We start from the raw sequence: 24,117 nt of genomic DNA, 5'->3' as shown, positions 1-24,117 counted from the left end.
TGGGTCGTTTGCATAGTGGCCGACTCGTTGGCATCGGTGACATGTAACATTGGCTCTGTATCCCGGTCGCGCCGGGGGGCTGCCCCGGTTGGCCGGGGGGGTGGTGCTGGTAGCGGGGGCGGCCGGAGTATTGTCTCTTCCTCGTCCTTGGCCCCCTCCTCCTCCTCTGGGTCGGTAGTGACCATTGTTGTTCCTGTTCTGCTCGTAGGACCCATTCCGGCCCACTCTGGTGATCTCCCACCGGTCAGCTTCGGCTGCGAGCTGCCGGGGATCGGTTAACTTGCTGTCGAGGAGGTGTTGGCGTAGTTCAATGAAGCAATTGTTGGACAGATGCTCCCATACCATCAGATTGAACAGCTGCTCGTAGGTCGTGACGTTGTTCCCTCTGATCCAGCCTTCGAAGGCTCGGCTAAAGTACGTTACATAGTCCACCCAAGTTGTACCTGGAATGCGTGTGCAGTCTCGGAACCTCTGACGGTACATCTCGGGCGTGAGGCCATAGCGGGTGAGGAGGGCCGCTTTCATATGGTCGTAGGAGGTCATCTGGTGGTCTGGGAGCTGTAACAGAGTATCGCGGCCCTCATTGAGGAATTTGCCCCATAGGCCGGCTCCCCAGTCGGCTCTATCGATCCGGTGCGCAGTCATCGCGATTTCATAGGCCTTAAACCATTGCTGGATGTCGTCTTCTCGAAAATATTCTCGGACCACATCCTTGGGGATGTGCACTTTTTTCTCCGCGGTCCCTGGGGTGGACGGTCTGTCGGGCACCCCTAACTCTTTATTTTGTTTGCGCAGGTTGATCTCGGCTAGGTTCCGTTCGTGCTCGTACGTTAGTCTTTTTTCCTCGAGCTCCCTTTGCCTCTGTTTCTCCTCTCTTTCTTCTCGGAGGCGAAGGTGCTCTAAGTTTATTTTTTGCTCGGCCAATTTGAGTTCTATGTCCATCTTGAGTCGGGCCATTTCGAGTTCGTGTAGTCGGGCTTTTTCTCTTTCTTGGATCTCGTCTTGCGAGAGACTGGTTCTTTGCCCCTCAGGGGCCGTGTTGGTATTTTTCGCGGTGCTTTGCTCAGGGGCTTCGACATCCCCGGTCTCTGCCCAAGATTCTAGGGCATGCTTAAAATCGTCCTTGGTACTTAGTCCGGTGGTAGCGATACCTAGTTCGATGCAGAACTGCTTTAGTTCACGATGGCTGTATTCCTCTAGTTTTTCCATTTGGAACTTCTCAGTTGATCCGCTCTCTTTAGTCGACATTGTTGTTCGTTGTGGGGTGAGCTACTCTCTGTACGTTATGCGGTGATTCGGATCGCGCCGCTGGCCACCAATGTTAGACGGACCGGGAGGGTCGGCCGAGATTACGGGGAGAGGTCTCCAGGGAGAGCCGTCTCCAACGACTGTACAGGTAAGTAACTTCCCCCCCACAGACGGACACCACACAAGATTGAAGGTTAACGAGACTTTATATGCAATTCTTAGGTTACGTCGCTATGATACAAGGAGGTCTGGACTCAGGGGTCCCCTCGGTTCTGATCTCTGGTTGAGGAGAAAGGGTAGCGGGACAGTCTTAGTTACCAATGAGTTAAATAGCTCTCAATCCTCGAGCTCGGCGTGGTTGCTGATCGGGCCGTGGAGGAGCCAAGCAGGTCCCGAGATGGATGAAGGATGGTCGACGGGCCGTGGAGAAGCCAAGCAGGTCCCGATGAAGATGATGGTTACAACGGTCCGCGGCCTCGCCAGCAGATCCGGACGACGGTGAAGAATGAAGGTTACGACGGCTGTGGCAGCGCCAACAGGCAGGACGATGGTGCACAGGACAGAGCTACGGCAGCGCCAGTAGTCCGTCCAGGATGAGTTCCTCTTACGTCTCTCGACTCCAAGATACAACTGACTTCCTGCTCTGGAGCTGCCCCAGTTATAGGGCTGGCGTGCTTTGATGTCCGGACCCTCGCACTTGGAGGTCGGGAGGTCCGGGATGAGGGAGTCCAGACACCCAGCAGGGGGGTGGAGCCAGCGCCCGGGGAGGCGATGGGCGAGCGGCACTGGGCGGGGGGAGAGCCATCGGCACCTCTTTCTCCCATTGACTTGCCAAGTAGCCCGCTCACCTCCTGGGTGGAGGGTGGTGCCGGATTGTCTGAGGCTGGGCTAGGCCCAGGGTTGAGGTCGATCGGGGGCCAGGCGGCCTCGTGGCGAGGTGTCCAAGATGGCGGCCCGGGCTGGGTGCATGGGCCGGCAGTGGATCGGACCCACGAGGTTATCATGTTCGAGGGCAGGGGTCCCTGAGGGGACGTAGGGCGTGCAATGGTGGTGTGTGGTGCTTGCGTGACTGGGCTCGGGCCTGGTCGAGCCGGGGGAGAGCGGCCCGTCATGTGGCCTGTCCAACAGTTGTCAATTATTCCCTATTCATCATTTTTTTGTATACTATGTTATTTACCAAGATGCCCTAGGCTTTCCGGGTTCCCCCTTTTTTTTTGTATAGATACTAGGCTGTGCAGTTGGCACTAATGTGTGCTCCATTGCCATCTGTGGATGCTTTCCACAAGGTACTTAGGAGACCTAAAGGCCTCACTTAGTGAAATGCCCTATAATGGTTCACACCTGTTAAGCAATAATCATACTCTGCCTGAGAACGCTTTAAGAAGAGTGAGATCGGAGCCCGCTCTCTAGCTCTTTTGACCACTGCCAAGCAGTTTCCTCACTAGTTCAGGAAATTCCGCGGCCACTCCAGGGAGTTCGGGTACAGACAATGCCAGTCACCCGAGTCTTTTCGTGGCCCGCGGTCGTGGGCCTGACAATCAAAGAGCAGATCACCAAGGGCATCAGTCTTCTCAGCCTCCTTTCCCTGTGCCAGCAACCTCAAAGTCACTTTAGCTTGCGATTAAAATACGCAACCACCCTTTAGAATGCAGGATCCAGCAGTTTCTTCCAGGGCCGCGATCCATCACCTCTGACAGATGAGCCTTCCAAATCTTGCAGGATGGCTATGTCCTACCCTTTATCTGTTATCATGTTCGAGGGCAGGGGTCCCTGAGGGGACGTAGGGCGTGCAATGGTGGTGTGTGGTGCTTGCGTGACTGGGCTCGGGCCTGGTCGAGCCGGGGGAGAGCGGCCCGTCATGTGGCCTGTCCAACATGCGCCAGCATGTGTGGTAAAGACAGAGGTTTGACCAGTTGGTACATGGGAGCACCAGGGTCAAGGAATAGAGCGTTCTCAATCATAAATCGTATGGCTTCATAGAAAACCTACAACTCCCAAAAAGACAAAAGGACCAATTTTCCAACACAAGACTAATACTGTCCATGACCAAAAGAAACAAGAAGAAAGAAGCTACTCCAAAAACGAAATTTGTGCAATCCAACTTACCTTGGCATTTCTCTGTGTTGCAGAGGCCCCTCTCTGTATGAGCAACTGCGCCACTTCAAAGTTACCGCAGGCAAGGGCATCATGAAGAGGTGTAATCCCTTCACACAGTGGACCACCGGGGTCGTTAATATTGGCTCCATGTTCAAGTAGAAATTGTACAATCTCTGACAGGGGAAAAAAAAGAAAGCAGTGGCTATTATTGGTTACAAGTTTTACTTTAATTAGTACAAAAGCCTCCTCCTTTGCCACCCTAGACCAGGCATAAACAGGCATCCCTTCCATTAATACAGTCATGAATGTAGAGCGGAAGCTGGTAGGCAAAATCTGTAAAGTGTATTTTGTATCATTATGCTACTGGGGAATTTAAAAGTGTGCCCCTGTTGTTCCAAATGCGTCCTTCCATATGAAGGCATTCAGAGGGAGAAGATCCAAGTTAGGTCAAAGCTCACCATCGTTCTTCAGCACAAGGAAATAAGGAGTGTAATTATGCGTCCCTATTACAGAACCCTCTCGATGACTTGCTAGGAAAGAAAGAGTTTGCACCTCTTGCATCAGAATGGACAGGAGATCCTCAAAGCTGTTCTTATGTGAGAGATAGGTGTGGTGGGGCAGATAAAGGGTAGGACATAGCCATCCTGCAAGATTTGGAAGGCTCATCTGTCAGAGGTGATGGATCGCGGCCCTGGAAGAAACTGCTGGATCCTGCATTCTAAAGGGTGGTTGCGTATTTTAATCGCAAGCTAAAGTGACTTTGAGGTTGCTGGCACAGGGAAAGGAGGCTGAGAAGACTGATGCCCTTGGTGATCTGCTCTTTGATTGTCAGGCCCACGACCGCGGGCCACGAAAAGACTCGGGTGACTGGCATTGTCTGTACCCGAACTCCCTGGAGTGGCCGCGGAATTTCCTGAACTAGTGAGGAAACTGCTTGGCAGTGGTCAAAAGAGCTAGAGAGCGGGCTCCGATCTCACTCTTCTTAAAGCGTTCTCAGGCAGAGTATGATTATTGCTTAACAGGTGTGAACCATTATAGGGCATTTCACTAAGTGAGGCCTTTAGGTCTCCTAAGTACCTTGTGGAAAGCATCCACAGATGGCAATGGAGCACACATTAGTGCCAACTGCACAGCCTAGTATCTATACAAAAAAAAGGGGGAACCCGGAAAGCCTAGGGCATCTTGGTAAATAACATAGTATACAAAAAAATGATGAATAGGGAATAATTGACAACTGTTGGACAGGCCACATGACGGGCCGCTCTCCCCCGGCTCGACCAGGCCCGAGCCCAGTCACGCAAGCACCACACACCACCATTGCACGCCCTACGTCCCCTCAGGGACCCCTGCCCTCGAACATGATAACCTCGTGGGTCCGATCCACTGCCGGCCCATGCACCCAGCCCGGGCCGCCATCTTGGACACCTCGCCACGAGGCCGCCTGGCCCCCGATCGACCTCAACCCTGGGCCTAGCCCAGCCTCAGACAATCCGGCACCACCCTCCACCCAGGAGGTGAGCGGGCTACTTGGCAAGTCAATGGGAGAAAGAGGTGCCGATGGCTCTCCCCCCGCCCAGTGCCGCTCGCCCATCGCCTCCCCGGGCGCTGGCTCCACCCCCCTGCTGGGTGTCTGGACTCCCTCATCCCGGACCTCCCGACCTCCAAGTGCGAGGGTCCGGACATCAAAGCACGCCAGCCCTATAACTGGGGCAGCTCCAGAGCAGGAAGTCAGTTGTATCTTGGAGTCGAGAGACGTAAGAGGAACTCATCCTGGACGGACTACTGGCGCTGCCGTAGCTCTGTCCTGTGCACCATCGTCCTGCCTGTTGGCGCTGCCACAGCCGTCGTAACCTTCATTCTTCACCGTCGTCCGGATCTGCTGGCGAGGCCGCGGACCGTTGTAACCATCATCTTCATCGGGACCTGCTTGGCTTCTCCACGGCCCGTCGACCATCCTTCATCCATCCCGGGACCTGCTTGGCTCCTCCACGGCCCGATCAGCAACCACGCCGAGCTCGAGGATTGAGAGCTATTTAACTCATTGGTAACTAAGACTGTCCCGCTACCCTTTCTCCTCAACCAGAGATCAGAACCGAGGGGACCCCTGAGTCCAGACCTCCTTGTATCATAACGACGTAACCTAAGAATTGCATATAAAGTCTCGTTAACCTTCAATCTTGTGTGGTGTCCGTCTGTGGGGGGGAAGTTACTTACCTGTACAGTCGTTGGAGACGGCTCTCCCTGGAGACCTCTCCCCGTAATCTCGGCCGACCCTCCCGGTCCGTCTAACATTGGTGGCCAGCGGCGCGATCCGAATCACCGCATAACGTACAGAGAGTAGCTCACCCCACAACGAACAACAATGTCGACTAAAGAGAGCGGATCAACTGAGAAGTTCCAAATGGAAAAACTAGAGGAATACAGCCATCGTGAACTAAAGCAGTTCTGCATCGAACTAGGTATCGCTACCACCGGACTAAGTACCAAGGACGATTTTAAGCATGCCCTAGAATCTTGGGCAGAGACCGGGGATGTCGAAGCCCCTGAGCAAAGCACCGCGAAAAATACCAACACGGCCCCTGAGGGGCAAAGAACCAGTCTCTCGCAAGACGAGATCCAAGAAAGAGAAAAAGCCCGACTACACGAACTCGAAATGGCCCGACTCAAGATGGACATAGAACTCAAATTGGCCGAGCAAAAAATAAACTTAGAGCACCTTCGCCTCCGAGAAGAAAGAGAGGAGAAACAGAGGCAAAGGGAGCTCGAGGAAAAAAGACTAACGTACGAGCACGAACGGAACCTAGCCGAGATCAACCTGCGCAAACAAAATAAAGAGTTAGGGGTGCCCGACAGACCGTCCACCCCAGGGACCGCGGAGAAAAAAGTGCACATCCCCAAGGATGTGGTCCGAGAATATTTTCGAGAAGACGACATCCAGCAATGGTTTAAGGCCTATGAAATCGCGATGACTGCGCACCGGATCGATAGAGCCGACTGGGGAGCCGGCCTATGGGGCAAATTCCTCAATGAGGGCCGCGATACTCTGTTACAGCTCCCAGACCACCAGATGACCTCCTACGACCATATGAAAGCGGCCCTCCTCACCCGCTATGGCCTCACGCCCGAGATGTACCGTCAGAGGTTCCGAGACTGCACACGCATTCCAGGTACAACTTGGGTGGACTATGTAACGTACTTTAGCCGAGCCTTCGAAGGCTGGATCAGAGGGAACAACGTCACGACCTACGAGCAGCTGTTCAATCTGATGGTATGGGAGCATCTGTCCAACAATTGCTTCATTGAACTACGCCAACACCTCCTCGACAGCAAGTTAACCGATCCCCGGCAGCTCGCAGCCGAAGCTGACCGGTGGGAGATCACCAGAGTGGGCCGGAATGGGTCCTACGAGCAGAACAGGAACAACAATGGTCACTACCGACCCAGAGGAGGAGGAGGGGGCCAAGGACGAGGAAGAGACAATACTCCGGCCGCCCCCGCTACCAGCACCACCCCCCCGGCCAACCGGGGCAGCACCCCGGCGCGACCGGGATACAGAGCCAATGTTACATGTCACCGATGCCAACGAGTCGGCCACTATGCAAACGACCCAAGCTGCCCGCAGTATCAGAGTCCAAGACCCCGCCAGGTGGCCGCCGCGGCACTAGGGGAAGAACAGATCTCCGAGGAACAAGAAACAGGCGAGCAAGAGTATCAAGAGTGGGAGCCAGCCGCCATGACTCTCGCGTGCTTAGGGGGAAGAGACATGGTCCCGCGGGTCCCCCTACCCGCTAACACCCAGAAGTACAGCCAATGGGTGAGCATCAATGGACAACGGGCCGAAGCCCTTCGAGACACCGGGGCCAGTGTGACAGCCGTCCGCTGTCATCTGGTGACCCCAGAACAATATCTACCGAACGTTCTCTGCCCTGTGCGATCAGCCGACAACTCGGAAAGTCTGTGTCGGATGGCCTGCGTCCCCTTTGAGTGGGGAGGGGTCTCCGGCATGTTGAAGGTAACGGTCCGAGACGACGCCCCCGTGGAATGCCTCCTCGGAAATGACCTGGAAAGCTCCCCGTGGGCAGCCGTGGAGCGAAAAGAACACTTGGGGATGTTGGGCGTCCCAGACTGGGCGTGCGTCACCACCCGGTCCATGGCCGCCCGTGCCAACCATCACCCGGAAGAACCAGAATGGCCGGCGCCACCGCCTCCGGTCGCCCCCGCCGAGACCCCCGACCATGGCATCCCCCGCGAACTTGCTCAACCTTCCGACCTCGCTAATCTTGATCAGTGGGCTCAAGAAGGGGGACCCACACAAGAACAATTTCGTCAGGAACAGAAGACCTGTCCCTCCCTTGAGGGACTCCGACAACAAGCGCTCGCCCAAAGCGCCGGGGATACCTCCGGAACTCATTGGGTCTACTGGGACAATGATCTATTGTACAGCGAGCAACGAATCGCCGAGCTGGGGGCCAACCGAGTACTAGTGGTGCCCCTCCGCTTTAGAGACTTCCTGCTAAACCTGGCCCACGATGCCCCCCTGGCAGGGCACCTGGGACAGGATAAAACCTACAGCCGCCTAGTGACCCACTTCTTCTGGCCCAAAATGAGAAACGATGTGCACCAGCATTGCCGATCTTGCCCCACGTGCCAAGCCAGTGGGAAGAGCGGCCGCAAATTAAAGGCTCCCCTGCAACCCTTTCCAGTAGTCACAACCCCATTTGAGAGGGTCGGGATAGACATTGTGGGACCCCTGGACCCGCGTACAAGACAAGGCCATCGCTTCATCCTGGTACTAGTGGACCACGCCACCCGCTACCCTGAGGCTATTCCTCTCCGGACCGTGACAGCCCCAGTGGTCGGCCGGGCCCTGATGGGGATCTTCTCCCGTGTGGGGTTCCCCCGAGAAGTCGTCAGTGACAGAGGCACGAACTTTATTTCTAAATATATGAAGTCCCTCTGGCAACAGTGTGGGGTCACCTACCGCTTCACGACCCCCTATCACCCCCAAGGAAACGGACTTGTTGAGCGGTTCAATCGCACGCTAAAAGGGATGATCGGGGGATTGGAAGAGCCCCTCCGTCGCCAGTGGGACGTGCTGCTGCCGTGCCTCCTCTTCGCCTACCGGGAGGTCCCACAGAAGTCCCTAGGCTTCAGCCCCTTCGAGCTGCTCTATGGGCACCCAGTACGGGGGCCACTCAGCCTGATCAAAGAAGGCTGGGAGATGCCTCCGGCCAAGAGTCCTCCAGATGTCTTCCGGTACCTCCTCACCCTCCGCAACCAGTCCCGGCGGTTCAGAGACCTAGCAAAAGCCAACCTAGAGGCCAGTCAAGAGGACATGAAGAAATGGTATGACCAGAACGCCTCATCCATTGAATTCGAGCCGGGGCAACAGGTCTGGGTAATGTCCCCCACAGAACCGTGCGCTCTCCAAGACAAATGGACGGGACCCTTCAAGGTAATCGAGCGCAAGGGTCCTGCCACCTATCTGATCGATATGGAGTCCGCCCGGAATCCGCTCCGAGTCCTCCACACCAACAGACTGAAACCCCACTTTGCACGAACAGAACTCAGCCTCTTGATGGCCACAGACAATGGGGTTGAAGACGACTCCGAGCCTCTCCCTGACCTCTTGCGGACCCAGGAGCAAGACGGCTCCGTGGATGGGGTCCAACTCTCGGAGACCCTCACCAGAGAACAACGGCAAGAGTGCCAAGCCCTCCTATCACGGTTCGCCAGTCTGTTCTCCCTCACCCCGGGTGTCACTTCCTGGTGTGTGCACGATGTGGACACCGGAGACAGCCCTCCTATCCGCCACCGGGCCTACCGCGTACCTGATCGGGTACGGGCCTGCATCCAGGCGGAAGTAGCTAAGATGCTCACGCTCGGGGTCATCGAGCCCTCAGACAGTCCATGGGCCAGCCCGGTCGTACTGGTCCCCAAAGCAGCCGCCCCCGGGACCACACCAGAACTCCGGTTCTGTGTCGACTACCGGGGCCTGAATGAAGTCACCAGAACGGACGCACACCCCATCCCCCGGGCAGATGAACTGGTCGACCGAATGGGCGCTGCCCGCTACCTCAGCATCTTCGACCTGACGGCAGGTTATTGGCAGATCGGCCTCACACCCCGAGCACAAGAACGCTCTGCCTTCTCCACCCCCGATGGCCACTATCACTTTACGGTCATGCCCTTCGGCATGAAGAATGCCCCAGCGACGTTCCAACGGCTCGTCAATCAGGTCCTGGCGGGGCTCGAAGAGTTCAGCGCCGCCTACCTGGACGACATCGCTGTGTACAGCCACCATTGGACCGAGCACCTCCACCACCTCCAAGCAGTGCTGCAAGCCCTTCAGCGAGCTGGCCTCACGATCAAGGCCAGCAAATGCCAAATTGGACAAGGGTCGGTGACCTACCTCGGACACCAGGTGGGAAGCGGCCTAGTGGCCCCCCTACAGCTGAAAATTGCCGCCATCCAGAACTGGCAACCCCCTATCACTCAAACTGAGGTGCGAGCCTTCCTGGGCCTCACGGGCTACTACCGAAGGTTCGTGAAAGACTATGGTACCATCGTGGGGCCTCTCACCGAACTCACGTCAAAAAATCAGCCCAAGAAGGTGAACTGGACCCCAGAGTGTCAAGCGGCATTCGAACAGTTAAAGGCCGCCATGTGTTCCGCTCCTGTGCTCCAGGCCCCAGACTACAGCCGGGAGTTCGTCGTCCAGACGGACGCCTCCGACCAGGGCATTGGGGCGGTCCTGTCCCAAGTGAACACCGAAGGCCTCGATCAACCAGTGGCCTTCATCAGCCGGAGACTCCTACCCCGGGAACAACGCTGGAGCACCATAGAGAGGGAAGCCTTCGCTGTAGTATGGGCCCTCAAGAAGCTCCGGCCCTACCTTTTTGGCACCCACTTTCGGGTGCAGACTGACCACCGACCCCTGCAGTGGTTGATGCATATGCGGGGGGAAAACCCAAAATTGCTACGCTGGTCCATCTCCTTACAAGGTATGGACTTCACAGTCGAACACCGGCCTGGGTCCGACCACGCCAACGCCGATGGCCTGTCCCGGTTTTTCCGCCTCGACGAAGAGAGTCCCCAAGAGGATGGGTAACTCTCCCCGCCTTCAGCTGGGGGGGACGCATGTTGGACAGGCCACATGACGGGCCGCTCTCCCCCGGCTCGACCAGGCCCGAGCCCAGTCACGCAAGCACCACACACCACCATTGCACGCCCTACGTCCCCTCAGGGACCCCTGCCCTCGAACATGATAACCTCGTGGGTCCGATCCACTGCCGGCCCATGCACCCAGCCCGGGCCGCCATCTTGGACACCTCGCCACGAGGCCGCCTGGCCCCCGATCGACCTCAACCCTGGGCCTAGCCCAGCCTCAGACAATCCGGCACCACCCTCCACCCAGGAGGTGAGCGGGCTACTTGGCAAGTCAATGGGAGAAAGAGGTGCCGATGGCTCTCCCCCCGCCCAGTGCCGCTCGCCCATCGCCTCCCCGGGCGCTGGCTCCACCCCCCTGCTGGGTGTCTGGACTCCCTCATCCCGGACCTCCCGACCTCCAAGTGCGAGGGTCCGGACATCAAAGCACGCCAGCCCTATAACTGGGGCAGCTCCAGAGCAGGAAGTCAGTTGTATCTTGGAGTCGAGAGACGTAAGAGGAACTCATCCTGGACGGACTACTGGCGCTGCCGTAGCTCTGTCCTGTGCACCATCGTCCTGCCTGTTGGCGCTGCCACAGCCGTCGTAACCTTCATTCTTCACCGTCGTCCGGATCTGCTGGCGAGGCCGCGGACCGTTGTAACCATCATCTTCATCGGGACCTGCTTGGCTTCTCCACGGCCCGTCGACCATCCTTCATCCATCCCGGGACCTGCTTGGCTCCTCCACGGCCCGATCAGCAACCACGCCGAGCTCGAGGATTGAGAGCTATTTAACTCATTGGTAACTAAGACTGTCCCGCTACCCTTTCTCCTCAACCAGAGATCAGAACCGAGGGGACCCCTGAGTCCAGACCTCCTTGTATCATAACGACGTAACCTAAGAATTGCATATAAAGTCTCGTTAACCTTCAATCTTGTGTGGTGTCCGTCTGTGGGGGGGAAGTTACTTACCTGTACAGTCGTTGGAGACGGCTCTCCCTGGAGACCTCTCCCCGTAATCTCGGCCGACCCTCCCGGTCCGTCTAACAACAACAATCTATTTCCAAAGGACGAGAGAAATTAATTATCCCTTCCTGTGTTTATCACATCTGTAAATAAATTCTATCTATTTTCTAAACCTCCAAGGCTAAACTAAATAACACAACACACATTTCTAAGTGCTCTTTTATTTTCTCATTAATTAGAAAAGGGTTTTTTAGTTCTCAAACCCATACTTCTATACAAAAACAAACAAACATATATGTACATCACTTTTCACACCCATATATACACAATATATATTCATTAATACATTAGCGTTTTTTAAAAATCTTTTTCATATGTTCTAGCCCAAATTTTTGAAAGAAGGATGCTTTATAAACATAAAGCCAATGAGGCTCTAAGTTCTTCTGGGACGGCAGGTAAAATCTTGCTGGCCATATCACAGAGGGCGAGATTATACCTCAAACAAACAGCACTGACCAACTTCAATATGAGGCTAGCCGAGGGGAACACACATTTTCTGAATGCCTCTTCCCTCAGCCTCCTGTCCTGGAGGTTGCAGGGAATGAACTGGGTTCACCTTGCTGATGGAAGCCTAGACCATCAGAGTGTCTGGAGTAGGATGCTATAGAAGTAAATCCATGTCATCAGGAGAAGGTCTATGATATCTAGCCCCTTGCCTATTCACTGTCGAGGAAGAACTGGGTTTAAACCAAGTGCCTATTAAGGTGTCAGTGAGGGCTCATTTAATGGAGGCAAGGGCTCAGATGAGGATGACCCAGGTTGCAAAACTTCAATGAGGACATTGGTCTCGACTTCAACAGAAGGCAGTTGTAGGTCCAGTACCTCGGCCATTTATTGAATTACCACAGCAAAGGAAGCACTCTCCTCCGTTGGCGATTCAAAAAGGGAATTCAACTATATATCAAGGTAAGCATCAAGCCCAACTACCAAATGTAAGTCCATGTAAAGACTGTTATCATCATAAAATGGGGGTATATTATCCCGATTCCTACCAAAGTAAGGTCCATGTGGTGGTAAGCCTTGGTTAGAGTCGGAACCAAAAAGACAACAGAGCCTCCAAGGGTATCTCCGAGATAGCACAAGTGTAGGGTCAGACTCAAGCAGTGAGGGTACAAGGTCAGCTGTAACAGATTTAGGGTACGATCTCTGTCCGGGGCTGTGCTGACACCGGTTCGGGTCAGATATCAGCATTGGTATTGTATTATCCTCCGATGCCGATAAAAGAGCGAACGACCTGGGTCTCGTCGCTGGTTTGCTAGTTTGCGCCTGAGTTGATGCCGAACCTGAGACAGGTCCAAAGGGTTCAGATGATGCCTAGGACAAATCCACCAACAGTATTCTGACTGAGGGCACATGTGGATCCTATGGGGAGTGAAAGTGCACCAGGGTAGCAGGAAGAGTGTCAAAGATATGCAGCGTTGCCACCTCAAAGATTTTTTAACCTGCTGCAGAGTCACTGATGACCAGGGGAACTCGGGGCACATCCGGATCAGCTGCGGAATCTGCTCCTCACAGATAGGGAGCGAGATTGATTCCCACTTTTAAGCCCCCACAACTTCTCTTTAGATAGAGAGTGGCAGGATGGGGTTAAGTCCCACTTCGCCCTCTTGTGTTTCCACATGGACTTCGACTTACTGGATGCTTTTGACCGCGAACAAGACTTCCTATAGGAGTTCCCTCGGGAGCAGGTCTGAGCCATCGACTTGGAGTGGCAGTGGGTTTTACACGAGGCCTATGACTTCTTCCTGTGTTCGGCAGCGTACAGCTTCTCTACATGGTCCCTTCGGTGAACTCATTCCTTGACCTGGAGCCATACCCTGAGGCCAAACACCAAAGACATACCTTATGCGGCTCTGTAACCAACATATGTTTTCTACAGTCACAGCATTGTTTAAAGCCTGTAGTTTTAGGAGGAGACATTGTTCTCTTGCACACTGGATTTAATTTTGAAAATCGCCAAAAGTTCATTGCAAGCGGGAGCGTAGCTTCGCAATAGTTTAAGTTGTGGAAACAAAGAAACTGACCTCTGTGCAAAGAGTGGCATTTCTATGTGGTCCTGCCCTGTCACTTACAGGGCGGAACAAAGCCAATGCGGAGCTGCATGGCGGGCAGGATCACTGCTATTGAAAGCTTCTATATACAGTCTGGAGGAATGTTCTGAAAGTGAGTAATCTTAACTTAAAAGTATCCATCAGAAAGAAAATGAGGAGCTTGGGGGGTGAGATGCAGGGAGAGCTTTAGGCAAGAACCACACGGACGAGAAAGCAATGTGGGGGACACTCAGGCGAGCACATCTAGGGGAGAGTTGGACAGAAGCACATGATAGAGAGAGCTACTCGAAGCCGTACAGTGCACAAGAGAAGTACGGAGCTGTAAAACACATGTACTCTGTTGGAGTGCTTAAACAAAAAGAACAAAGCAATGCTTGAAAAGTAAGCAGCGGAAGGACACAAGTAATGAGGTCATGCTCCAGGAGAGGGACAAAAACAAAAGAGAGGAAAGAATGTATACATAAGTCAATGAATAAAACACAAGCAAATGAGTGACAAAGCAAACCAATGGTAAGCAATCGGTGGGGTGTAAGCCCACTTTAAGCTAACAGGCCTTTTCACCAAGAGATGGCTTGCGCTGTCTGGTAGATGAGATGAAAAGAAGTATAAAAAACGCTAAAAGTTACCTTCTTAGACAATCTTCCATTTTTTTTTTATTTGACTGGAAAATCATATCCCAGAAACTGGTACTTGTACTGAGATTTCTTACCTTTTCATAAGCTTTTATTCGATTACCACTTGTTTATAATCATAAAAAGTACACAATTTAAAAACAGTAAACAATAAACACATTTAAAAATAAAAAATAAAAAAAAGATGTATGTCATATTTACAGTGAAAGATTCATATCCATTATAGGTTTTGGCGTATTTTTATAGTAGCTTTTAGAAAGGTGACTATGCATTTCGCAACATGTGGCGAGTCCAGACGCTGCAAAAAAAGAAATGCAGGATGGCATAGTCTATGACCTGAAGATTGAAGAAGTGGGAGGATCCAGGATTTTCGTGGTGATTTGTAATATTTGCAAAAGAAGATAATATGGATTGTTGTTTGTGAAGAGAATCCATCACATGGACAGTTCATGAGAGTGCGAGACCAGTTTAGAACTTCGGGAAAGGAAACGAAACGGAAAAAGGTATTGAAACGAAATCTTGTCAGAAGATATTTCTCGTGATTGGACAGATAGTAGGTCAGATAAGGTTGCATACCTTTGACAGTTTGTGTTGCACAAATTTGACTATTCAAAGTTTTTGTAATCTCTGCCTGATTGCGCAACTCACTCAAGTGGATCAAGCACATCTTCTTTAACTGTTTTCTAGAGATGTCTTCGATGCTAGGAGGGTCGTCAAAATAAGACTTACAGCCAAGGTCGTTAAAAAAGTTCCGTACATAGACCAGCCAAGGGATCTTGTGCCAATTAGTTAGAGCTATACAGTCCGTGATCAAAGATCGTGTCAGATGGCACTCAGGTTTGGACCATATACGTTGTCACAGTAAAATTGGTTGGGAGCGAATCGTGTCTATGATGTATTCCATGCCAATCTCGTTGTGAGAAGCGTAGTTCGGGGCGCTTTGCGGAAGGGCCAGCAGGTATTTGATGAAACCATTCTCTGTTACCTGTAGGGGATATATATGGCCATACCCCACACGCCTGCGCCATAAGTAGCCACACTATGGCATTTAGCATAGTAAATTTTCAGGAGTTCGGGTGGAGCGGGTTTCCCCAACTTTCTCGAGAAAGAGACCAGGGCCGATGTTGCACGCTGGAAAAGGAGGTTTCTACTGGCCGTAGCTTGTCGCCAGTTCAAAGAATCATCCACGAGGATGCCCAAATATGGATAAACAGAGGTTTTCTCCAGTCTTGTATTGTCCACCAATATTGGTTTAGGGTTTTTGACCCTGGGGCCAATGTGCATGGTAAATGTCTTTTTTATGTTAATTTTCAGGCCAAGTGAACCCATAAAGCTACTGTATTTATTGAGTTGTTTTTGAAGTTGGTTTAGTGTTTGGGCCAGGATGACTGAATCATCAGCATATAGCAGTGTCGGTATTGGACGGTGATTTATCTGGGGTAGATCCTGGCTCCCTTCCAGCATGGCCTGCTCCAGTCCATTGGTGTAAAGGTTGAACAGGAAGGGAGCCAGTACACAGCCCTGTCTTACTCCTTTTGTTATTGAGAAGGAGCGAGACAGCTCACCGTTGATGCCAAATCTGACGCACCCTGTGGCATCAGAGTAGAGTTCCCGGAGGAAGGCTATTAGGGGTGGGTCCACTCCGAGGTCGCTAAGTATTGTCCAAAGTTTTTCATGTTGGACGCAGTCAAATGCCGCACTAAGATCGACATATACGAGGAAGATGTTACCTCGTTTTGCGCCAACATATTTTCCAGTCAGGAGGGCGAGGTTCAAGGCCTGCTCCACGGTCCCAAGACCCTTCTGGGAGCCATATTGCAGGTCGGTCATGATGTTATTTTCCTGGGCCGAAGATTGTAAACGGTCCAGGAGCACTCGACCTGCAATTTTGCCCATGGAGTCCAGAAGGGAAATTGGCCTGTAACAGGCCGGGTCGTTACAATCGCCCTTTTTAAAAATAGGGAGCAGAATTGATGTTGACCATGACTGTAGTAACCCAGTAGACATTACTGCTGCCAAAACCTGAGTGATTATTGGTGACCATAGTTCTGTATTGTGGAGAAAAATGTCCATTGGAACTCCGTCAGGACCAGGAGGTTTGCCTGGTTTCGACGCCTTAAGTGCTTTGATGACTTCCATATGGTGAAAATAGATGTTTATCGGATAGGTGTCCTTCTTCAACATATGGGCTTCGCTGTGATCTGTTCCTGCTGGGTCTTATGGGGAGTGACCAAAGATTTTAGAAAAGTGCATGACCCAATCATCTGCCGTGACTGCAACATCTAGATGCTGCCCCTTTGCAGTGTCAGTCAAAAAGGGGGATCTGATGACTTGCCAGAATAGAGCACTGTCCTTACTTTGACAGCTGTCGTGGAGTTGTGCCCAAAGGTCTTTCTTGATTTCTCTTTTACGGTCCCGTCTGGCTAAATTATAGAGTTTCCTTAGATTGGAAATTTCCTCTGGGTTCCTCGTGGGTCTATGAAGGGCTTCTTTTAAACTTGAGAGGGCCTTTCGGCAGGCTGTGTCAAACCACCTCGTAATGGAGGGCTTATTAAACCTTGGTTTACCAGGGAGTTCTTTTCCAATTATCTTCAGAATATTCTGAAAAAAATCGACGATTGACTGAGGAGTGGTATCTGGAGATAGGCAGTCAAGTACCCAAGGTTTAGATTTTTCAAGGACCCTCTCTGTTACTTCCACCGGGTCAACCTTGGCCCATTTGACTGTATAGCCGTTCAGTTTGTTCATGGTTAATGCATTTTGCTTTAAATGGCTCGAAGTAAAAGGATGTGGCTTAACCATTTTTGAGTTAATTCTTACACTGATCGAAAGTGATCACTACTAGCATCTGTCCCGGTAAAGAAATTAGTTACTTGTCCCTTAAGAGTTTGGGAGGACAGAATAAAATCTATAGTGGTTAGGAAGCCTCTTCCATGGAAAGTTGGAGAAAAATCTTTCTGTGGCTCCACTAGATCGCTTACAAAGTCCAGATCTAGGGAAAATATGGTCTCGTTTAATTTATTTCCACAAGTTGAGTGGACAAAATGGGGCAGAGGACTCCCATGTTCATCTTGCAGACCGCAGTTTCCGTTTTTGTAGTTGGAACATAATGGAAGATTGAAATCGCCGCCCCAAATTAGGTGTACTAAGTTAGGATTAAAATTGTTTTGTAGGTTTGCTAAAAAAGTGGCAATTTCAGTTAAGGTTATCAGACAATCCATTGTAGTTGAATTGTTATAGTAGTTAATTAGAATATAGATACAATCTTTTGTAAAATCTGCTTGCAGAATTTGATAGGTCGGGAATTCTTTTAACATCCTAATGGATAGAAGAGGGAGAGTGTTGGCAACCTAGACCACGAGACCTCCCTTTGGTCTACCCAAAGCTCCCTGAATTGCTGGGATATGAAAGGTTTTATAACCCGCTAGGTGGTTTGGAGTAATAGACCATGTTTCCTGAAAGCAGAGTATCTGGTGTTCCCTCACTGTTTCAAGCGATGACTCTAGTGTCAGCTTGGAACGCAGTCCTGCGACATTCCAATATATTATAGAGAAATTCAAGTTGTTAGGGTCAGAAGGTAGATGGCAAACAGAGGGTTTAGGTGGAAAACACTCTGATAGGAACGTGGTAGATTTAATAATATTACTCGAATCGTTAGGCTGGTGGAAACTCGTGTCGATGGTATCCATAGGGGTTATCAGGACTTTGGTCATCGTTTCATTTAAAGTGGCGTTGTGGGATTCTACAGTAATCCCTGACTGGGAGTTTATATTAATGGGCGAGATTTGATTTACTTGTCCCTGGGGTTTGAATGGGCATGACTGTGAACCAGAGTTTAGTGGAGCGGCCTTAATATGTACGGCCTGGGTCTTAGTTCATATGGGCCTTAACGGTCAATCCACCATCTCTAGGCAGTCATACCGATTTCTAGTGGAAGGCCCTGCCAGCCCTCCAGTGGATAGTGGGGTCTGCCTTGCCAGGGCTGGTTATGCCAATCTCTATTTCTGTTTCTGTTCCCATAGCTATAGCTATATCCCACCTGGTTCCAATGATCTTCCTGGGGGTGCTGCCAGGTCGAAATGGGAAGATATTGGTGTGCGTTCAGTGGTGGATAAAAGAAAGAAAGATGTTGGGCGTCTATTCTGCTCTTTTTTCCCCAGGGATGGCCATGAGCAAATGTGGTCCACGGTACTTGGGTCCCTGCAAGTTACTATAATGCAGTCACCTTGGATCGACTTGTGTTCATCGCCTATCCATATTACTCTGCGGACTGTGGAGATCCCACCAGAATGGTATGGTTATAGTGGTCTGTTTATACTTAACCACTGCAGGACCTTATTCTTGAGTGACCAGGCGGTTTCAACCATACCTTCGGTTAATTTTGGAACGCCTGTGAGGATAACCGTATAAGGGGTTGCCTCCGGTGGAAGGTGCACTGGGCGCCTAGATCTTGGTGCCTTTTTGGGTACCATCAGGGGTTGTGTAACCGTCGGTTTAGAAGGTGTAATAGACGGTTTATTTTTTGTAGCTTGATTTATGGTTGTATCTACTGTTGTGTTTACAGGTGTTACTGTTTTTACAGGACCTGTACCGGATATGAACTGAGGCAAGTCAGTAGGTGTTTTAGCTTTTTGTACGCTTGGCGCTGGGTATTGCTGTTTTGCTAGTGGAACAGTATGCTTTGATTTTAAAGGGGGTGGAATAGTCGAAAGAGACTGTTTGGTTACTACAGCAGGTTGTGGTTGTTGGGAAACTTTTGAGGAGTGGGTAGAGTTTCCCTTCCCTTGACTAACTAAGTGTGAACTCTTCACGCTAGGGTGAGTGCGTGATAGAATTGCTATTTGAGCTTCCAGATTCCTTATACTGATTTTTATAGGTTTTAGATGCTGGGAAAAAAGCTCTTTGATTGTAGTTAGTATTTGCGTTGTGGTTTTACAAGTTTTGCATGAGTTGTCTATATCCTCAATGAGAATAGCAGGTGGTATAGAGTTATTTTCATTTGGAATAATTATACTTGGATGTGTGGGCTGTAGGGGTCGATCCCTCCCAGATTCCATCCCGAGTTCCATAGGGGTATCAGGGATTGCTGCGTTATCGCATGAATTGGTATTTCCGCGTTTGGGGATGGCTCCTTCCCTCACTCCCCGAAGCTGCTTATCTATGGTTGATTCCATTCTGTCGTGTGTTTGACAAGCTTCTAGGTCCGAGTGACCTCTAAATCGTCTGATAGAAGAGAGTCAGACTCTGATTGGGTTACTGATAAATCAACCGAGCATGGTACTGTATGGATGTCTGCAACAGTCACAGATGGGGGGAGGATAGAAGTAATAGGGGCTTGTTGGATAGGAGATGCCGCAGTTGCTAAAAGGCCCATAGAGGAGCGTTTCGCTTTAATAAGGTCCAGAGAGACTCTACGTTCCAAAAGGGAAATACTATGTTCGATTGCCTCGTTGGTCCGTGAGATAAATTGATCTATGGGTCCAGTAATCTGGGCTACAGCAAGTGCGGTTTTAGTTTTGCTTCTGGTTCTTCCAGGCATGATGGATTGGTGCGAAATCCTATGTACAGAAACGTGTCGGGTTTGGCAGTATGGAACAAGGGGGGTAGCCCGGTCCGGTCTCTACCGGTCACTAACGGGCAACAACGGGCCCGCCCTTGGCCCGGGCTTCGTCCGGCGTCCCGCGAGACGGGTCTGATGGCAGATTTAAGCGCCGCCTGGCGCTTCTCCGTGAGGCGGAACACCGCAAGGGCCACTGGACCTTGAAGTCCGCCCCTCGCCCGTCTCCTCTCGGCGGCCCCTGCTCCAGGTGACAGGTGAGCAGTCGGGCGGCGGGAGACAGGCGGGCGGGTCCGCTGTTGGTTTTCGAAGGGGGCACAGAGTACAAGGCTCAATAATACTGGAGACAGCAGGCACGTAGCAGTCGTGATCAATGGTGATTCCCCCACTCGATGGGGCTGATGGCAGATTTAAGCGCCGCCTGGCGCTTCTCCGTGAGGCGGAACACCGCAAAGGCCACTGGACCTTGAAGTCCGCCCCTCGCCCGTCTCCTCTCGGCGGCCCCTGCTCCAGGTGACAGGTAAGCAGTCGGGCGGCGGGAGACAGCAGGGCGGGTCCGCTGTTGGTTTTCGAAGGGAGCACAGAGTACTAGGCTCAATAATACTGGAGACAGCAGGCACGTAGCAGTCGTGATCAATGGTGATTCACCCACTCGATGGGGCTGATGGCAGATTTAAGCACCGCCTGGCGCTTCTCCGTGAGGCGGAACACCGCAAGGGCCACTGGACCTTGAAGTCCGCCCCTCGCCCGTCTCCTCTCGGCGGCCCCTGCTCCAGGTGACAGGTGAGCAGTCGGGCGGCGGGAGACAGGCGGGCGGGTCCGCTGTTGGTTTTCGAAGGGGGCACAGAGTACAAGGCTCAATAATACTGGAGACAGCAGGCACGTAGCAGTCGTGATCAATGGTGATTCCCCCACTCGATGGGGCTGATGGCAGATTTAAGCGCCGCCTGGCGCTTCTCCGTGAGGCGGAACACCGCAAAGGCCACTGGACCTTGAAGTCCGCCCCTCGCCCGTCTCCTCTCGGCGGCCCCTGCTCCAGGTGACAGGTAAGCAGTCGGGCGGCGGGAGACAGGCAGGCGGGTCCGCTGTTGGTTTTCGAAGGGAGCACAGAGTACTAGGCTCAATAATACTGGAGACAGCAGGCACGTAGCAGTCGTGATCAATGGTGATTCCCCCACTCAATGGGGCTGATGGCAGATTTAAGCACCGCCTGGCGCTTCTCCATGAGGCGGAACACCGCAAGGGCCACTGGACCTTGAAGTCCGCCCCTCGCCCGTCTCCTCTCGGCGGCCCCTGCTCCAGGTGACAGGTGAGCAGTCGGGCGGCGGGAGACAGGCGGGCGGGTCCGCTGTTGGTTTTCGAAGGGAGCACAGAGTACATGGCTCAATAATACTGGAGACAGCAGGCACGTAGCAGTCGTGATCAATAGTGATTCCCCCTTACCTTTTATGAATATATGTGAGATCGCCACGGTAAAGAACGAATATGCTACTTACCAGTATGCATCTGTTCTTGGCATGTAGGGCTGCTGACATTCATATCTGTGCATAGATCGGCGCCTAGTGTTGGGTCCGGATGATTGCACATTGTTGTCCTGGAAGAGTCTTCGAAGTATCACGAGATAGGCGGCTCCTCCCCTGGACTACAGTGCGCATGGGCATCGACTCCATCCCCAGATTGTTTTTAGCCATTGTGGCCAAGATGGAGTGAAACTCAGTGAATGATGACCATGCTATGAGCATATGTGAATATTGCAGCTGCTACAGGCGCCGGGGAGGAGGGCGGGCGATATGAATGTCAGCAGCCCTACATGCCAAGAACAGATGCATACTGGTAAGTAGCATATTCGGTTCGAGGCATGTGGGCTGCAAAATTCATATCTGTGCATAGAATACATAGCAGTCCCTCCATTAGCGGCGGCTGCCCGTGCCAGCTGCAGCAGTTTGGAAAAGTGTTTTGAGAACAGCCTGCCCTACAGCTGCCTGCTGTTTGGAGTGCACATCAACACAGTAATGCTTAGTAAATGTGTGTGTGGTAGACCATGTGGCTGCCTACATATGTCTTCCAAAGGAATGTTTCCAAGGAATGCCATAGAGGCCCCCAACTTTCTGGTGGAGTGGGCTCTTGGCGGAATGGTAAGATTGTGTTTTGCTTTTATATAGCAGATTTGGATACATTTAACGATCCACCTAACAATACCAGCCTTGGAAATAGGGTTACCTTTGAGGTGTGGTGCAAAGGCGACAAAGAGTTGCTTGGTTTTCCTAAAATCCTTGGTCCTATCGATGTAATACATTAGGGCCCTTTTTACGTCAAGGGTATGGAGCATCCGCTCCGCCAGTGACTCAGAATTTTGAAAGAAAACAGGTAATTCGATTGTTTGGTTGATATGAAATTGAGACACAACCTTGGGAAGAAATTTAGGTTTAGTGCGAAGCACTACCCTGTTGGAATGAATTGGAATAAATGGCTCTTGGATAGTTAGGGCTTGTAATTCACTAACCCTCCGTAGCGATGTAATTGCTATGAGGAAAGCCACTTTCCACGTCAAGAACTGAATCTCGCAGGAATGCAGTGGTTCAAAGGGAGGACCCATCAGCTTTGTAAGGACCACATTGAGGTTCCACTCAGGAGCTGGTGGAGTCCGTGGAGGAATGACTCGTTTGAGCCCTTCCAGAAAAGCCTTAATGGCAGGCACCCTGAAGCGGGAGAGGTGCTGCCGATTCTGGAGATAAGCGGCCATTGCAGACAGATGAATGCGAATGGAAGCATAGGCCAGATTACACTTGTACAGATGGAAAAGGTAACAGATAATGTTCTGAATAGAAGCATCCAGCGGGTTAATGTTGTGGTCTGCACAATAAATGACAAACCGCTTCCATTTTGCCGCATAGCATGCTCTAGTGGTGGGCTTCCTCGCCTCCCGAATGATGTCCATACAGTCGGAAGGTAAGTGCAGGTAGCCAAACTCTAGGACTTCAGGAGCCAGATCACCAGGTTGAGCTGTTGCGGATCTGGGTGCTGAATGCCGCCATGGCTCTGCGTCAGAAGGCTGGGTGTGAGATGTAGCCTCTGATGCGGTACAACGGACAGTTCTAGAAATGTGGTGTACCATGGTTGGCCAGCCCACGTTGGAGCAACCAGGATGAGAGTCATCGAGTGCTGCCTGAGCTTGCGTGCCACCAGCGGTATCAGAGGTGCTGGTGGAAAAGCGTACGCAAATTTGCCTGACCAGTTCATCCATATCGCATTGCCCTGCGACTGTGGGAGTGGGAACCTGGCGGCGAAGCTTTGGCATTTTGCGTTCTCCTTTGTGGCGAACAGGTCTATCTCTGGATGACCCCACCTTTGGAAATACGGCTGGAGTACTGATGGATGTATCTCCCACTCGTGCATCTGGTGGCTGTGCCTGCTGAGCAGGTCTGCCATCTGATTGTCCTCGCCCAGGAGGTGTTCGGCCATGAGGAAGATGTTCCTCTGAATGGCCCACTTCCACATGCTCTGAGCCAGATGAGACAGCTGCGGAGAGTGTGTTCCTCCCTGCTTTTGAATGTAGTACATTGCTGTCATGTTGTCTGTCCGGATCAACACGACCATGTTGCACAGATGTACCTTGAATGCTTTTAATGCCATGAAGATTGCCATCAGTTCCAGAACATTGATGTGCATCTTCCCTTGTTGTTGCGTCCATAGTCCCTGCACAGTGTATTGGAGTACATGCGCTCCCCATCCCTGGAGAGAAGCGTCCGTCTTCAGGATAATCTGTGACACAGGCTCCTGGAACGGTCGGCCCTTGCAAAGGTTTCGCGGATTCCACCAATGCAGAGAGTTGTATGCCCGACCGCTCACCAACACTAGGTCTTTCAACTGGTTGTGAGCCTGAGTCCACTGACGTGCCAAGCACTCCTGAAGCGGACGCATATGTAGTCTCGCGTGTGGGACTATGGAGATGCAGGAGGCCATCATGCCGATCAACTGCATGAACACTCTTGCTGGAAGCGAGTGTTGAGGTCTGAATTTTTGGAACAGCGATTGAATGCCGCTGACTCTCACTGAATTTGGCTGTGCTGTGGCCGCCAGAGTGTCTATGGTCGCACCCAGATACTGCCGTATGTGTGCGGGCTGGAGGTGGGATTTTGGGTAATTCAGTGAGAATCCCAGATCGTGCAGGAGGTGAATGGTGTGGGACACGTGGTTGGCACACTGCTGGGCTGACTTCGCTTGGATGAGCCAGTCGTCCAGATAGGGGTAGACGTGGATGTTTTGACGTCTCAGATGTGCCGCCACCGTCGCCAGGCACTTTGTGAACACCCTGGGTGCCGTGGTGACCCCAAAAGGCAAAACCCTGAATTGGTAGT

At 51.9% G+C, this 24,117-nt stretch overlaps 1 protein-coding gene across 1 annotated transcript in view; it reads right to left on the bottom strand.

Annotated features, from left to right (window-relative positions):
* TONSL (tonsoku like, DNA repair protein) overlaps window positions 1-24,117 on the bottom strand; it is a 419,298-nt gene that overhangs the window by 140,902 nt on the left and 254,279 nt on the right. Inside the window, exon 15 of the mRNA XM_086966418.1 lies at window positions 3,355-3,518. Within this exon, the coding sequence (XP_086822544.1) occupies window positions 3,355-3,518 (164 nt within the window). The remainder of the gene's footprint in view (window positions 1-3,354; window positions 3,519-24,117) is intronic.

Source organism: Lissotriton vulgaris, chromosome 4_1, assembly GCF_964263255.1.
Source record: "Lissotriton vulgaris chromosome 4_1, aLisVul1.2, whole genome shotgun sequence".
Lineage (NCBI taxonomy): Eukaryota > Metazoa > Chordata > Amphibia > Caudata > Salamandridae > Lissotriton > Lissotriton vulgaris.
The sequence above is the reverse complement of the archived record's forward strand: the minus strand, read 5'-3'. Positions and strand labels throughout refer to the sequence as shown.